This window comes from Geotrypetes seraphini, chromosome 11, assembly GCF_902459505.1.
Source record: "Geotrypetes seraphini chromosome 11, aGeoSer1.1, whole genome shotgun sequence".
Lineage (NCBI taxonomy): Eukaryota > Metazoa > Chordata > Amphibia > Gymnophiona > Dermophiidae > Geotrypetes > Geotrypetes seraphini.
In genome coordinates, this window is record NC_047094.1 from 140,312,103 (window position 1) to 140,329,365 (window position 17,263).

The 17,263-nt window shown below is 40.0% G+C and overlaps 1 protein-coding gene across 1 annotated transcript in view; it reads left to right on the top strand.

The window, feature by feature from the left end:
* The window catches only part of PIGT (phosphatidylinositol glycan anchor biosynthesis class T), a 44,577-nt gene extending 38,918 nt beyond the window's left edge, over window positions 1-5,659 (top strand). The window contains exons 10-12 of the mRNA XM_033963150.1: window positions 2,671-2,836; window positions 3,216-3,299; window positions 4,374-5,659. Coding sequence (XP_033819041.1) covers window positions 2,671-2,836; window positions 3,216-3,299; window positions 4,374-4,626 — 503 coding nt within the window. The 3' untranslated portion in view covers window positions 4,627-5,659. The remainder of the gene's footprint in view (window positions 1-2,670; window positions 2,837-3,215; window positions 3,300-4,373) is intronic.
* The last annotated feature ends 11,604 nt before the right edge of the window (window positions 5,660-17,263 follow it).

Genomic DNA, 17,263 nt, shown 5'->3' on the forward strand with positions numbered 1-17,263 from the left:
CTTAAATATATCCAGTATTATATAAATATATAATATTGATCTTAATTATAATGCATTTCAATCGTTTTCATAGATCATCTTCATATTGAATTAATTTGAATGAATAATTGATTAAAATATACATTTTATGTCAGTAAATAAGTTTTATAATAAATTCATCTTTTATTAATTATCTATCATTCCATTACATTATTTTCTTATTTTTCATAATAAGTTAATATGACTGAATAATTAAATCAAATAAAAATTTTATATTAGACATCTATTTTATTAATTATTTCTGTCAATAATCAATTATTTTCTTGTATATATTTCATAAAATTATAATTTTCTTATACAGTGTTAAAATATTGTTTTTATAATAATTAATATATTTCATTTTTAAATCTTATTCTCAATATAACAATTATAAATTTTTCCTTTCAATATTTTAATGATATTTTCATTGTAAATCATTTCATTGATCCTTTATCATAATAATTTAATATGCTATATAATAGAATATATTATCTATTTTGATTAAAACTTGTATTTTATATATATTTTTTTTTAAAATAATTAATTTATTTATATTTTGATAATAATAATATATATTTTTTTTTTTTTTTTTTTTAATAATATTAATAATAATTAATGATATTAATGATTGTGGATGCTAATTTTTAAATATTGTTATATTATTGCATCCATTATTTCAATAAATTATATTTCCAGTTGATAACATTTCTTTTAATAATCTTCTTTATTTTCCCTTTTTTTTTTCCATCTTCTTTCTTCTTTCTTCTTTCTTCAGCTGAATTGTTCTGTTATTTATATAAACTTAGGATCTTTTTGTGTCAGAAATTCTTTCAGTTTTGCCGGGTCTTGAAAATATATGGATTTATTTCCACTGGATACTCTCATAGTGGATGGATAATATATTCCATATATGTATCCCTTTTCTTTCAGCTGCTGTCTGTATGTGAGGAATTGTTTTCTTATGTTAGCAGTATATTTAGCAAAATCCGGTACTAAAATCAGTTTTGATACTTTATAATTCAAGTTTTTATTTGCTTTTGCCATTTTTAATATTTCTTGAGCTTGTTGATACCGTAATACCTTGAATATCAAAGGTCTTGGAGCAGCTTGGTTTACTGGCTTTCTTGTGGGGATTCTGTGGGCTCTTTCAATTTCTAACGGCCATTTTGAGTTGAGCTGAAGCAGTTTAGGTAACAGATTTTCTAGGAATTGTACAGGATCTCCTCCTTCAATATTTTCAGCTAGCCCCAAAATTCTTATGTTCTTTCTTTTTCCTCGGTTTTCCATGTCCACCATTTGATTTTTTAAAGCTGCTATTTCTTTTTTATCTTTGTCATATTCCTGTGTGAAAGATTCAAACCTCTCCACTTTTTCTTCCAGCACTGTCATTCTCAGTCTCTCAGTTTGGATTTCTTGTTTCATGTTAAGAAGCTCTTCTTTTACTTCAGATATTTTATTGGAGTTTTCAGTCAGCATAAGTTTTATTTTAAACAGTTCAGTCATTATATCAGCCTTTTCAGTGATTTCTTCAGTCTCCATCGGGAACGGGACACTCGATGGTGACAGGGGAGTGACTTTTGTTCTTTTTGCTGATATTCCCGATGTTGAAGGTTTTTCAGCTTTCCCCTGCTTTATATTCGCCATCTCCGACGTTGTTTAGTGTATTTTTTTTAGCGATTTGAAAAAGTAGAAGTTTTAATTTTGTTCCGTTTGTTGCCTGGATACGGGAGCGCTGTAGTTAGGCTGCCATATCGTGCGCGCTCCAAGCCACGCCCCCTTGCATAAGATTATTGATTTGGACGAGTATTCTGAATTGTTGGCAGAGAACATAGGGTCTAATCCTTTCAATTTTTGTATCGTGGCATAAGATTTTCAGACTAAATGGTGGATATGACTTTCAAATGATGCAAGTCATCAAGGGGGATTCCTCAATGTTGAGGTTGAATGTTTGTCAGTGTGAAAGGAGAAGGTATTAGGTGCATATGTGGTCCAAAAAAAAAGTAGTTTGGTCTTTTCAGTGTTTAGCTTAAGATGGTGGTTTGTTGCCCCTATTAAGAGCGAGAGGAAAAAAAGAAATAGAACCTAACCTATCCTCGTAAGATCTCTTATACTGGGTCAGACCAAAGCCCTTCAGAGTGGCTAATACAAGTCAAAAGTACCCATCAGGATCCCTCCCCAAATGTGCTCGACCTTTTCCAGTTCTGATGCAGGAAAGTGCTGAATATACTCATCTCAAACTAAGTTAATGAAAAGGCCTTTTGAAAGGTTTAATATCCATGCTTTATTCATTCCAAAAATGTACTCCCCAAGCTTTTATTTGTCCTGAATGATTGTAAGCTCTGTTGAGAAGGGACCGTCTCTTACGTGTTACTGTACAGTGCTGTGTACGTCGAGGAGTGCTATAGAAATGAGAATTAGTATTTGGAGCTGCAATAAAAGGACATTACATCACAACACCCAGCTCCTCTCTGGCACATTGTCAGAGCTGCGTTTGAATTAGTTATCTGAAAATGGATCCCATCTATGCTATAAGGGCCGGCGTTCACTAGGAATGATCTGAGGAAGAGGTCTGATTCAAGGGATACTAGTTTAGTGTGGAGCGTGGCAGACTTGGTTGGTTCTCTCTTGCCTCATGGATGCATTTGGTTTTAGGTTATATCCACTACCAGCCAGCAAAAGACCGACTGTGCCCCCACCTGCTGGAGATGCTGATACAGCTTCCTGCCAACTCTGCCACAAAGATCACAATCCAGTTTGAGAGAGCCTTATTGAAGTGGACCGAGTACCCTCCTGATCCGAACCATGGCTTCTATGTGAGGTATGCGTTTTCCATAAACACTTTCACACTCTGTTGAAACTCTCATTATGCCAGAAGCACACCTACCGTGAGTTAATTAAAAATCCAAATACTGCTCGTAACATATACAGTTGCAACTAGTGCATTGCAAAAAAAAAAAAAAATAAAAATAAAACAAATCTCCCTCCCACTTCATACAGTCCATCTTCCACCATGCGTGAACACTGTAAAACCTGTGCCCTAATATTTTCATCTTCAAGCCTGCAAATTTGCTCTCGATCACGGTGTGTAGGACGGACATATCTCTGGCTAAGCTTTCATACAGGCGTTATTTTAGCTTAACTGATGACCACACAGGTAACCAATCCTGTTTCAAATCTCCCTCTCTTATTCTCTGCAGTCCATCCACTGTGAGCGCACTGCTTCCAAGTGTCATTGGGATGAAGACTGACTCGATGGAGGAAAGCCCTCTCTTCACCACATTGTGAGTTCCTGCATGGAAGCTAGAATCTCCCCGTTCACTTAACCTCTAGAGCTCCCCTGTACTGTACTGAGCATTTTTAAATAAGCATAATGAGGACCATTTTCAAAGCTACTTAAATGGTAAATGGCAGCTGAAAATTGCTCTCCCTTAGTCAGCATTTCATGTTTTAGATCAAAAGAAAAACGTAATGCTTGCAGACTCCATTTTCATCTCTTCACATAAAAGTTACAGGTGCCAGGGTCACTGTGGACAATCTGGAAATTGCTCCCGTACCAAACTATTCTTGTCAAACCTTAATATTCAACTGAGTGAGAAATACAAAGTGAGGACCTCGAGACAATTATACCAGGGTTTAACATCCCCCTTAGGACCTTCTCACTTTCTGTCAATGGATGTTTACAATACAAATTCCTAGACTTTGTGAAAACACCAACTATCCTTTTGTTCTTCCTAACCAAACATTCGTTGGGAAGAAATTTTATACAACAGGGATTGAGAATGTTGCCTATATCAGATTAAAATAACTCTGAAAATTTAACTGAACAGGATTCAGTAAGGCATGGGAGAAAAAAACCCAGTGAAAAGATACATCAGGTTTGAAACTGGGGGTTTCAGAGAAATAATGTTACAGTAAGTTGAGAAATTTTGTCTTGAAAATCCCATCGGTAAACCAAGGTCCTCCTCCCTCTCCCCCTCCGTGTTAGTGGTGCCTCAGCTCTAAGCCCTGCCTGAGGGCAACAGACCACAACTTAGAGAGCCAGTGGGATCTGCTCCTTTTAATTAAAAAAAAAAAAAAAAAGACAGGCAGAGCCATTCACGGTGGCGGTGGCAGTCTGAAGGGGAACTCTTCCTTCATATTTTTTCTTTCCTTAGCTGTCACTTAGGCTTGCCTAGCGGAGGGGCTTCTATATTTTATGGGTTGTATTTTTTTTTAAATATGTTCTGTTTATAACACTTGATGGATGGCTCTTTAAGCTAAAAAGCGTATGAACAGTGTATGGTGTTAACAAAGTGAGTAGTTGTAGGCAGGCTCTGTGGCTTGATGGATTTTGTCTGTGCATTTTCTTTAATCAGATTCCCTTCTTCTGATGGCTCCAGTTACTTTGTGCGCCTGTACACCGAGCCGCTGCTAGTGAACCTGCCAACCCCAGACTTCAGCATGCCCTATAATGTCATCTGTCTGACCTGTACCGTAGTAGCAGTGGGCTACGGCTCCTTCTACAATTTGCTGACCAGGACTTTACAGAGAGAGGAGCCCAGGACAGGTGGACTGGCTAAGCGTCTCGCCAATATCATTCGCAAACTGAGAGGGGTCCCAGCTCTCTGAGAAAAGAGCGAGCACAGTGTGCCACCCTGAAAACTGGAAACGAGTCTGGTAATGCACTGAAAACCTTTGCTTTTCTGCCTCCTGAGAATAGATTATGTCTTCCGTTTTTAGCTGAGTTGCCAAGATTCATTATTGCAGTTTGTTTTGCTTCATTTTCTCAAAGATTCATACTAGCAGCAGAAACTGAAGCCCTCTTATGCACTGAACGGGGTCACGATAGGCCTCCTGTCCTTCACATTTCTCTAGAGCAGTGGTTCTCAAACCTGTCCTAGGAGGCCCCCCAGCCAGTCGGCTTTTCAAGATATCCCTAATGAATATGCATGAGAGAGATTTGCATACCTGTCACTTCCATTATATGCAAATCTCTCATGCATATTCTGTAGGGATATCTTGAAAACCCAACTGGTTGAGAACCACTGCTCTAGAGGGAGGCTGCAAATAGATCCAGGTTAGAATCATTTCTCTGCTGACTACCATTAATGCTGCTGTTCATGGTTGATGTCCTCTAGACCAATTCTTCCCAGCCCAGCTGAGCTTTCAGAATATCCAAAAAGAAAATGTATGAGTGAGGCCTTCATCGAAGCAAATTTCTCATGCACGTTTTTATGGTAACCCTGAGAACCCAACCAGTTAAATGTACCTCCAGGAGATGCACTGCTTTCTGGAACAGTAGCTCTCAACTTCTTGGCATAAACCATTGCATTTAAATCCGTTGTGAGCTAGTGTCTGTCTTGACCAGTGTAACCTCAGAAATGATTGTATATTAGCAGCCAACCTCCATATGAAGAGCTCGGCTTCATAGGTGAGAAACTGTGTTATGAAGAAGCTGAACTTAAAACCGTCTTAAAATCAGGTCATTGTTTATTTGCTTGATAACTACTGAGTGTCTCAGCGTTGATAAGGAATAAATGTTAGCATTAAAATTAAAATTTGGTTTTACATAAAATTCTAAGCGATGTCCATGAAGAAAATGATCTTCTATATTTGTGTTCTGTAAGGTACTACAAGGAATAAATCTCGTGGTTGCTGTGTACCTTTGATATTTTCTGGCTCTCACTGACCAGCAAAACCAACAAACATTAGTTTAGTGTCCCCTCCCTACATATACAAGGGGGGGGCTGGTGTTCCCAGTGTGTCTTTTGTACCAGGCATAAGATTTTGAATCTACTTCTGAATAACATTAGGTGCCCATGAAGCTCTAGTGAGTGAGGGGTAACATGATCAGAAGTTCTAGCCTGGGCCAAGCTCTGTCATAGAGAGGGCTGATTCCCAGATATTGAAACTGGTGACAGTAGGAATGTCCACTCCAAATAATTGTGTACCAAAGATGAAATGCCCAGATCCTGTCAAGATATCATCCTCATAGCAGTACATTCTCGATCCCTGTTCCTGCAGCAGTGCCATAAGTGGGAAGCATGCAGAGTCCAAAGCTATTTCCTCTTCTTTAACATTCCCCACTTAGGATCTGTCATTCCTAAACCAATTGAGGGCCTTATCTAACATTCCTGTATTTTGTAATCCCTCGATGATCAAAGCATACTTTAGTTTCAGGATGCTTTAAGCCCTATTGGCTTAAAGACATGGCCAGACAAATTAAACCAATGTCTAGCAATTTCCTAATATCAGAGAACTGCTGTAAGGATGGCCTCCATGCTACGTCTCTTTCTAAAGTCAGACCACTTTGGATGCAGTATGTTTATGTGGTCAATATAAGTACTAAGTTATGAAAGTATTATTTCTTATAACTTACTGGGTCAGACCAAAGGTCCATCCAGCCCAGTAGCCCGTTCTCACAGTGGAGTAGCAACATTCCATGCCACCGATCAAGGGCAAGCAGTGGCTTCCCCCAGACTATGGACTTTTCCTCCAGGAACTTGTCCAAACTTTTCTTAAAACCAGCTACACTATCCACTTTTACCACAACCTCTGGCAACATATTCAACAAACATTCGTTTAAGTGTGCTAATGCACTAACCTGTATCCACAAGTGTATGTCACCTGCATATATGAGGCAAAGCATAATATTTACAGTAGAGGAAATAACACCAAGCCCTGTGGTAACCCACAGCCTAAAGTTGATTCCACTGAACACAGGCCATTCCAGACCGCAACCTGCCATCTGTCCTCTAGAAAAGACACAAACCAACTCTGTATCCCTCCTGACTTCTGCCAATCTAGAAAGCCCTCCCCTGGTATAATTCCTTCCAACATGCGATGAGTTAGAAAGAAAGCCAGCTTAAATCAGGGGTGGGTAAGCTCAGTCCGCAAGGGCTGTACCCCAGTCAGCTTTTGAGGATTTCCCCAATGAATATGCATGAGATCTATTTGCATACAATGGAGGCAGTGCATGTAAACAGTTCTCATGAAAGCAAGGGGGCTACCAGCCGTTTATATAAGAAGGGCTTCTGATTCTTGGAGTTTCTAAGCTGGAAACAAGTGTTTTCAGAAAGCACTAGGAGTAAATGTTTTGCATTTTCATGGGATTAATTTTATTCTTTTTATTTCTTTTTTCTTATAATTAATATTTTTTCTTATTGAATTTTGTTATATCTTTACTGTTTAATAATTGTTACTCAGGTACTTGAGTCTTCGGGACAGATAGAGAAGTTCGAAGTACCGAATTTTATTTTATTGTAACCCGTTCTGGGCTCCTGGGGAGGACGGGCTATAAAAATTAATAAATAATAAAAACCTGAATCTGTGGCTGGGTTGTGGCCCTTGAGGGGTAAATGAATCTCGCATTGATATTTTGACATACCGTTGAACTGGCAGCAGAGGGAGCAGGAGAGCTACGTATTTTGTGAATTCAAGAAGTAGAATAGTAGAAACCGTTTTCTGTATATTTACTAGAGAGTTAACCCATCTCAGCGTCAGGGCGATGTCAGTCCAGACTTGATGTTTCCAAGCTGTTGGCTTATTCTTTATCAAGGAAGCTGTTAAGGTCTGGTGCTGAAGGAACATCACTTGCAAAAGTCTTTAAACTTTATATATTTAGAGCCTTGGGACGTAAGAGACATGGTATAAAAGTTTAAAAGTAGACAATTGTGAGGTTATCATATAACAATATAGAAAAAGTTTTCAGGAGAAAGGGATTGGGACCAGAGAATGACGGAGACAAATTTTCCCCATCCCCATGGCAACTCTTTTTCCCATCCTGGAGAAGCTCCATCCTCATCTGCACGAGCCTCAAATACTTTAAAATCATAAGTATTCGAGGCTTTTGCGGTTAAGGCAGAACTTACAGGAATGGGGCAGAGTCAGCGACAAAACTTGCGGGGATGGAACATGGAAATTGAGTTCCTGAGGGGATGAGGACAAATTTGTCCCCATGTCATTCTCTAATTGGGACTTGTATTTTTTGTAGATTTTATAACCACCCTCACTGCAGTTTACATTCCGGTACTCAAACATTTATCTGTCCCAGTGGGCTCACAATCTATCACAGGGAGCAGCGTGGGGTTTGAACCCACAACCTTGGGGTGCTGAGGCTGTAGCTCTAAGCACTACACCACACTGTCCTCTCACTCTCCACGCTACACTCTCCTGCTGGAACATTCCTTCATGTGTAAAAACACAGGTGTTCAGGGAGAGACACATATCTACTCAGCCACACTCGCACATATTGTACTTATACTGTATATGCGAGTGGAGAGACCCCTTCCATCAGATTTTGTCTTGGCATGAACTTTCTACTCCATTGCAGCTACTCTGTAATAACCTTGGCTAAGTGCTGTACAATCATAGCAAGCTTAGCTCTAGACCAGTGGTCTCAAACTTGCGGCCCATCAGGTACTATTTTGAGGCCCTCGGTATGTTTATCATAATCACAAAAGTAAAATCAAACAGTTTCTTGATCATATGTCTCTTTAGATACAAATAACAATATTATTATTAAGACTTAGCCAAAAGGAAAGAGTTTGCAAAATGGTCATTTCTTTAATAAGACATTAACTATTTTTTCTGAGGCCCTCCAAGTACCTCCAAATCCAAAATGTGGCCCTGCAAAGGGTTAGAGTTTGAGACCACTGATCTAGACAAACTGCCTTGGGAAGTGGACCTAATCTTAACCTCTCGAGACCATCTGAATCAGAAGACTTGCCACAAGCGTGACGCAAGAATCTTCTGTTCTGCACCAGCGGTAAGTACTTCAAAGACTTTGATCAAAAGACTTTCTGTAATTGTTCTGCTCATAAGCAAAGCTTGCATCATACACTGCAAAACTGAACAACTCCTATAGGCTCTTGGTTGTCTAAATTCTAAAATACTGAAGCAGGGCAGAAACTGGAAAATTCATTTTGAAGTGAGAGCCCGGTTGGAGCCAAAATGAGATAAATGTTAGAATGGAATGCTTTTCTGAGGTAACGATAGTTAGTATTTCACCGGTTAAAACTTAGTCTCTTTTAAACAAATGTCAAGTCCCTTTGATAGTTAGTTGTGTGTTATCTACAAACACATACAACAGTCACCAGGCATTAAGAACATAAAAATTGCCACTGCTGGGTCAGACCAGTGGTCCATCATGCCCAGCAGTCCGCTCACATGGCGGCTTTTAGTTCCAAGACCAGTGCCCTGATTGAGTCTAGCCTTACCTGCGTATGTTCCGGTTCAGCAGGAACTTGTCTAACTTTGTCTTGAATCCCTGGAGGGTATTTTCCCCTATAACAGACTCCAGAAGAGCGTTCCAGTTTTCCACCATTCTGGGTGAAGAAGAACTTCCCTAGGTTTGTACGGAATCTATCCCCTTTTAACTTTAGAGAGTGCCCTCTCGTTCTCTCTACCTTGGAGAGGGTGAACAACCTGTCTTTATCTACTAAGTCTATTCCCTTCATTATCTTGAATGTTTCAATCATGTCCCCTCTGTTTCCTCTTTTCATGGGAGAAGAGGCCTAGTTTCTCTAATCTCTCGCTGTACGGCAACTCCTCCAGCCCCTTAACCATTTTAGTCGCTCTTCTCTGGACCTTTTCGAGTAGTACCGTGTCCTTCTTCATGTACGGTGACCAGTGCTGGATGCAGTATTCAAGGTGAGGGAGTACCATGGCCCAGTACAGCAGCATGATAACCTCCTCCTATCTGTTTGTGATCATTCCTAGCATTCTGTTCGCCCTTTTCGCCGCGCATTGCACAGACTGCTTTATTGACTTGTCGACTATAACTCAGATAGAGAATACAAAAATGAATGTGGTAATGAGATATATCAAATTTCCAAAAGATTCAATAAAGAGATGCATTTTTAAAGCATGTCGAAACTTGGTAAGAGAAGATATAAGTAATTCAAATGCTTAGCCCATAAAATGCCGCTTGAAAAGACAACAGACGCTGTTGACATTTTTTGAATTTACAACCCTTGGCAGATGGAAAAGAGAATAACGCATGAGATTTCCTAGAGTTTTTGGAGTTGGAGATGATAAAGGATTCCATGAGATATTCTGGGATTAGGCCTGACAATACCTTGAAACAAATATATCCAAACCAAAGCGCAAAAGACATTTGAAAATAAATCGGGATTTTATAAGGTAACAAAATGAAAAAAACCTTCTGGGTTCTGCAGGGAGCAGCTAGACTCCGTTACTTCTAATGTCTTGGGGCACAAGAAAGTTTTATTGGGTCAGCAAAGATGATGTCAAGGATGCAAGTTTCCAAGTTTATTAGTTTTTAATATCCCGACCATCAAACAAATGTCTGGCCGGTTAACAATAAAATATAAAAGGGAGATTAAAAATAGTAGAAAGTGTATAAGATATCTAAGTTGAACATGAATGACAAAGACTAGACAAACTAGAAAGTGAGGGTAATAGGGGAGGAGGGGGAAAAGTTACATTATTTAGATGAGAAGGAGAAAGTGGGGTGAGGATAGAACGTAGGGGTAAGGGCACGTTGTACTAGCAAATAGTTGCTTGAAGGAGGAAGGACGAGATAAAGAAAGGAAGAAAGGGGAAAAAAAAAGAGAAAAAGGAAGAAGAAAAAAAAAAAAAAGGAGAAAGATGAGGATCTAGGTTAGGTTGAAAGCATCCTGAAATAAGAAAGTCTTTAGATTAGTCTTGAATTTGGCTAATTGTTGTTCGTCACGGAGGAATTGTGGCAGAGAGTTCCATAATGTAGGGGCGGTTACTGCAAAGTTTGTTTTACGGGTTTAGTAGAAGTCTTTTAGGGAAGGGATGAAGAGAAGTTTTTGATCAGATGATCTTAAAGTTCGAGGGGAACATTGTGGTATAAGGAGTTTGTCAAGAAATGAAGGTTGGTGGGAAAGTTTGATTTTAAAAGAAAGTAAGATGATTTTATAGGTGATGCGGTGGGTGATAGGGAGCCAATGAGCTTCTTTTAGAAGCGGAGTGACATGGTCGAATCTACCTTTTTTGTATATAAGTTTTATTGCAGTATTTCGTATTAATTGAAGACGTCGTAGTTCTTTTTGGGGGAGGCCGTTGAGAAGAGAGTTACAATAATCTAGATGGGAAATTACTAAAGAATGAATCAGAATGTTAATTGAGTCGGTATCCAGGATAGAAATTAATGATCGAATGATGCGGAGTTTAAAGAAGCAGACTTTTACGACTGAACTAATATGATCATGGAAAGCAAGATCTCTATCAAAGATGACACCTAGTAGTTTAATTTTAGTTTCCATGTGTAGTGGAATAGATTTAATAGAGATTGTTCCCAATAAAGATTCGGATGTTTTGATTGGAAGTAGGAGCCCTCGGGATTTATCAATATTGAGTGAGAGTTTGTTTAAGTAGAGCCAGTCATTTATGTTGTCCAATTTATTGTTTATGTCTTTTATGTCTGAGATGTTGGAAGTATTGATTGGGTGGAGGAGTTGTATATCGTCTGCATAGGCAAAGATTGTAAATCCTATGGATTGTGCTAATGTAAGAAGAGGAGAGAGGAATAGGTTAAATAGTAGTGGAGATAGAATTGAACCTTGTGGGACTCCAAAGGTTTGTGATATGGTTGAAGAAGTTTCATTTTTTATATGGACTTTAGAGCTACGTTCGTGAAAGTATGATATAAACCAAGAAAGTGCAGAACCTGTAATATCGCAGTCTTTTAGTCTGGCAATAAGAAGAGGGTGGTCAATAGTGTCAAAGGCTGCGGACAAGTCTAGAGAGATTAGAATAACGGATTTTTGGTGGTCATGGTAATATTGTATAGTTGAGATGAGGCCTAGTAATGATAGTTCTGTAGAATGTGAAGAGCGAAAGCCTGTTTGACATGGATGTAAAGCATGGGTTTTTTCAAGGAATTCTGTCAGTTGGGAATGGATGATTTTTTCAGTAAGTTTGGAGATTAAAGGTAGATTGGCGATAGGGCGATAGTTTTTGGGGAGAGAAGAATCTGAGTTGAATTGTTTGAGTTTAGGAAAGACGAGAGCTGTTTTCCAAGCAGTAGGTACTAGACTGTCAGAAAAAGACTTGGAAATCATTTCCCAAATGAATGGGCCGAAGAAAGAATAGAATTTTTTAAGAAGCAAAGGGGGAAAGCTCTCTAAGAGGTTATTGGGGGAATTTAAAGATTGTAAGATGAGAAATAGATGTGCTAGTGAAGGCATTTTGAAGTTAGAACAAGAGCTGAAAGGTAGTTGAGTTGAATCATTGAGAGTTTGGACAGAAAAGATGGGTGGTGCAGGTCCAAGGTGTGATCTGATGTCTTTGATTTTTGTATCAAAGAACCGAGAGAGTTCGTCTGCGGATGGTAGAGTAGAGATAGGTAAGTTTTGTTTTTTTTGGACTATTTTGAGAGTGCTTGAGCAAGATTAAAGAGAGTAGAGGAGTTACGGGTGGAAGAAATAAGCTTAGAATAATATTCTTTTTTAGTTTGGGAAACAGCTCATCTGCTAAACTTCTCCACCCTTTTAGATTTCATGACAAAATAAAAGATTTTAGCTGAAATTTTTGATCAATACAAAATTCCAAGAACTCTTGTTTTAATGTATTATCATTCCAAATACCATTGGCCTGTCCCAACAGTAGAAATTTAGAACATAAGAATAACCATAGTGGGTCATCCAGCCCAGTATCCAGGTCACAAGTACATGGCAGAAACATCATTTGGTTTTCTCTATGGTTTCAAGCCCTGATTCTGGATCTATAACTATAACGAGCGGATACAATCTCTGATCGTAAGAGCAATTTGAGTAACAGGTAGCAAAACCGAGATATCGTCAGCATAGCTAAAAATGTTGTAACCTGCCAGGACAGTCATTCTCAGAGAGGACAATAATGCATTGAGTACTTCCAATGAAACTCCGCTTTCTGCCTACTGTTCAACAGACAGTGTCTTCACATTTTACTTTATATTTCAATCTGCAGCTTTGACAATGTTTCCCCTCTATTCATTGCAGAACATGGGCTCCCGCTGTCCTCTTGGATCCGAATCAAATTTCTCACCTTGGTGCAAAAAGGCCTTCACCTTTGACCTCCTGAGCTCCTCACTGTGCTCAAAATACTGTTTAGAACAACCTCTTGTCTCCCACCAGATGTCAAAGCTTTGGGATGCCTTTCCATTAGAGCCAAGAACAGAACCTCCCTAAGCAAAGCAAAGCGAACCCTTTACAAGTCTAGAGTCTGTCCCCGCCTCCCTCTATTTTCTCTCTCTGTTCTCCTTACCTCTTACCTTTTTTTTTAATTCTTTATTAATTTTCAAACTTTGACAGTGTATTACAATTAATATAATTAATATAACTTTAACAGATTGCATAAAATACACCATATTACACACATTGTTAAAGAAAACATCCATTTCCCCCCCCTTACCCTTTTAACAATTTTCTTGCACATTTGTAAGCTACTTTGATGAATTCTTTAAAATGTGAACACTGATATATCAAGCCTGTCTCAATAAGTGAATATGGCAATGCCATGTGATCCTGGCTACAGCACCTAATCTTAGCGGTGATAGGCACTTGTATCCTTGTGCCCTCTGGACAACAGGTTCTGTATCCATGTGCCCTCTGGTGCTAGAGGCGACGGGGACCAGTGATCTTACCTAAAGGCCTTTCTGCCAAGGAAGACCCTGGGAACAATTTGAATCATTTTGCTCTTTTCTGGTTGCTGTTATCTCGGGAACAAGGAGCCATTACCAAGGTGAGCAGGTTCACAGCTAATGAGCCCCGAAATAGCAGCAGGCAGCAGGCAGGCATCACCTGTTTGTGCAGGAGAGAGCTGGAAGCATTATGCAGAAGGAATTAAAAAAAAAGAAAACCTCTCCAAACCACTGTTTGTTCCTTCAGAACAGTTGTCTTAATTTGCCCTGCCTGCTCATTAAATTCCCTCAAAAGCAACTCGCTGGTAATTTTTCCAAATCACAGTAATTACTTCATTACAGTTTGATATTAATGGAATTCATATTGCACACACAAGCTGGCAGTGCTGGGCCCTGATTCGGGCCTGGTGGGAGGCAGGGCGCCTGCTCTCATTAGCTGCCAGCAGGCTTGCCTCACTGGCAATTTGCTGCAAGGTTTGAATGTTTTCCTCCGGCGTCTTGCAATGCATGAATCTCCATTAAATGCCATACAGCCTGAAGTTTAACAAATACCAGGCGTGGGAAGAGCTACTCGGTGACCCATGTCACCGTTTTTGGTCTGGGGATTGCCAGAGGACAGAGAATGCTCCAGATGCTGGGGTGTTTTTGCAGTATAATAACTAAGATCAAATCTTGGATATTCTGGACTGTGCTGAGACACGAGTACAGCTCCCTAGATCTAGACCAGTGGTCTCAAACTTGCGGCCTGCCAGGTACTATTTGGAGGCCCTCGGTATGTTTATTATAATCACAAAAGTAAAATAAAACAGCTTATTAATCATATGTCTCTTTAGCTATAAATGACAATATAACTTGTCCTTTTGATCACTCTCTCCTCAACAATGAATTTCCTGTCCTTTTAATTCTCTTTCTTCCTCCCCTCTTAAAGTCAATTCAATTTGTTACCTTTGCTTAATCTTCTGTAAACCGCATAGAACTTCACGGTATTGCGGTATATAAGCTGTTATTATTATTATTATTAAGACTTAGCCAAAAGGAAAGATTTATAAACTATAAAGAGTTTTATCTCATGCAAAATTGTCATTTCTTTAATAAGACATTAACTATTTTTTCTGAGGCCCTCCAAGTACCTACAGATCCAAAATATGGCCCTGCAAAGGGTTTGAGTTGGAGACCACTGCTCTAGACCAAGGTATTTTCTGGCTGTGCATCGTAAAGAGAGGAAAGAATAAAGGGAGCTCATGGAGGCCTTGCAGAGTGTTTTGGGCCAGGAGACTGCTTCAGGGAAGGGAAAAACTCTGGCTTTTCCTCCAAATTGGGAAGATGCGTTCCTCTGCTTAAGCCATGGCAGGGCTGGCGGAATAAGTGAACTAGGCAATGGCCTAGAACAATGTTTCCCTGGAGGTACCCCATTGCCAGTCAGGTTTTCAGGATATCCACTGCTGGGCATGATGGACCACTGGTCTGACCCAGCAGCGGCATTTCTTATGTTCTTTGCACACTACGTCCATTCTATGCAAATGCATCGACTTGAGAAAGACTGGTCTGGCAGTAGCCACATGTTTGATTTTTCATTCCATTGTCGGTTTGTGTAACTCGGACGCTTCTGCATCTTCTTGATGCTTTCAAGGGATTTCTGACCAGGGACAGGCTTACAAGCTGCTGATTGTGTGTGAAAAGCATTTGGGGGGTGGGAGAGAGCAGGGTAAGGTCAGGGAGACATTCCTCCTGGCTTCAGATCTAGAGTTCCCCTTTATTCCAGAGCTTTTTTCCTTTCCTCTCTCATCCCTTCCTAGACCCCATATCTCTCCATCCATGGATGTGCACTGGACATAATGTTCTGAGGCATCCTAGTGTGATCTGTCATTCATGCGACGTGTTAAATAGTTTAAACTCAGTGGTTTCAAATACTTAACACTAAATCACATGACGCTTCTGGAAACAAAATCAAATCCATTATGTGTAAAGATGTCTTAAGAGGCAGTATCCCTTAACTTAATTTCAGCGATCTATTGTAAAGCCAGGGTCTCAAACCACCGGGCCACACAGAAATTTTTATTTTACTTACATTACAGGCAGTCACCGGGTTCTGGCCGGCTCCCTCCTCTCAGCTGTACTTCTCTTTACAGAGCCACGAGGAGCGGCTCCTACATGCTGCTCACAGCTGACCTGGAAGCCTTCCCTCTTGGCTTCCAGGTCAGCCGCGGGCCACACATAGGAACCGTGGCTGTGGCTTCATGAAGAGAAATGCGGCTGGAGGAGGGGGGCTGGCCAGAACAGCTAAACACCCATGAGAGGGAGTCACAAACTTGGGACACAGAATAGAGGGAGGGAACACAAAGACAAAGGAAGGGGCATGAACTTGGGACATAGGATGGAAGAAGGAAGGGAGTGAGGGAAAGAGATGTTGAGGTGGAGGGAATAGAAAGGTAGAATTGGGCATAGGGAGAGAGAGAATTATTGGACATGGTGGTGGGAGAGAAGTGAGGTATAGATTCATGGGGAAGAGAGGGAGAAATGTTGGATGTGGTGGTGGAGAGGAGAGGTAACAGTGGGAAGGATGGAAAGGGATGCAAGAGGGGCATAAAGGAGGTGGAGCAGGTGGGAAGAATACTAGGATCAGACTTTGGGAGGGGGATAAAAGATACTCAAGAGGGAAGGCTTCTGGTTTAACCATGGACAGCATGGTGGGAGGGAGGAATGTTGGACATGGTGGTAGTTGCAATGGAGAGAGAGATGTGGCATGGTGTTAGAGAGGTGATGCAAGGAGAAATGCTAGGCAGGGGTGATGGGAGAGGGAGAAATGTTGGATGTGGCAGTAGAGGGGTTGGGAGAGATGCACCCTGGGAGGGGAAAAAATGTGCTTTGTGTAGTTTTTTTGTGGTTACCATAATGTATAAGTAAGATTATATTGTGTGTACAATACGGTGAAGAACGAAATTAAGTGTAAACCTCCCATATAAAATGTAATAATTGCATTTACATTATATAAGTAATAATTAGATTACACAATTTATTGATTATGTGCTTAACCCCCCCCCCCCCCGGTCCCTGGTCTCTGGTGCAAAAAAGGTTGGGGACTGCTGTTGTAAAGTATCTTTCAACCTTGCCTGACCCTAATTTAGCACTTGTCCATCAACTTTCTCTTAGACAAATGCCTTTCCTGATTGTCTTTTCCCAACCCAGTCCTCGGGACATACCTAATCAGTTAAGTTTTTAGGATACCTACAATGAATATGCATGAGAGAAATTTGCATGGAATGGAGATAATGTATGTAAATTTATGTCTTGCATATTCATTGTGGAAATCCTGAAAACCGAACTGGCTGGGTGGGTTGAAAATCGCTGATCAAGATGTTACACTGGCTACCCTTCACTACTCGAATAAACTTCAAAATCTCCTGTATCATTTTCTACACCCTAAATGGAAGGTCCACCATACCACTCAGACTTCTTCACTTCCTCATGGTCCACCTCGACAAAAACCTTGGTCTGCTTCTGATGAACAGCCCCTCGTCAAAAGGCCTCAGATACAAACATATTTTCAACACTATGTTTATGTAGATTGGCACAATGATATGGAACAACCTCCCAACAACTATCGGATCCAAACTGGACTATTTCACGTTCTGAAAGAAACTAAAGACTTATTTC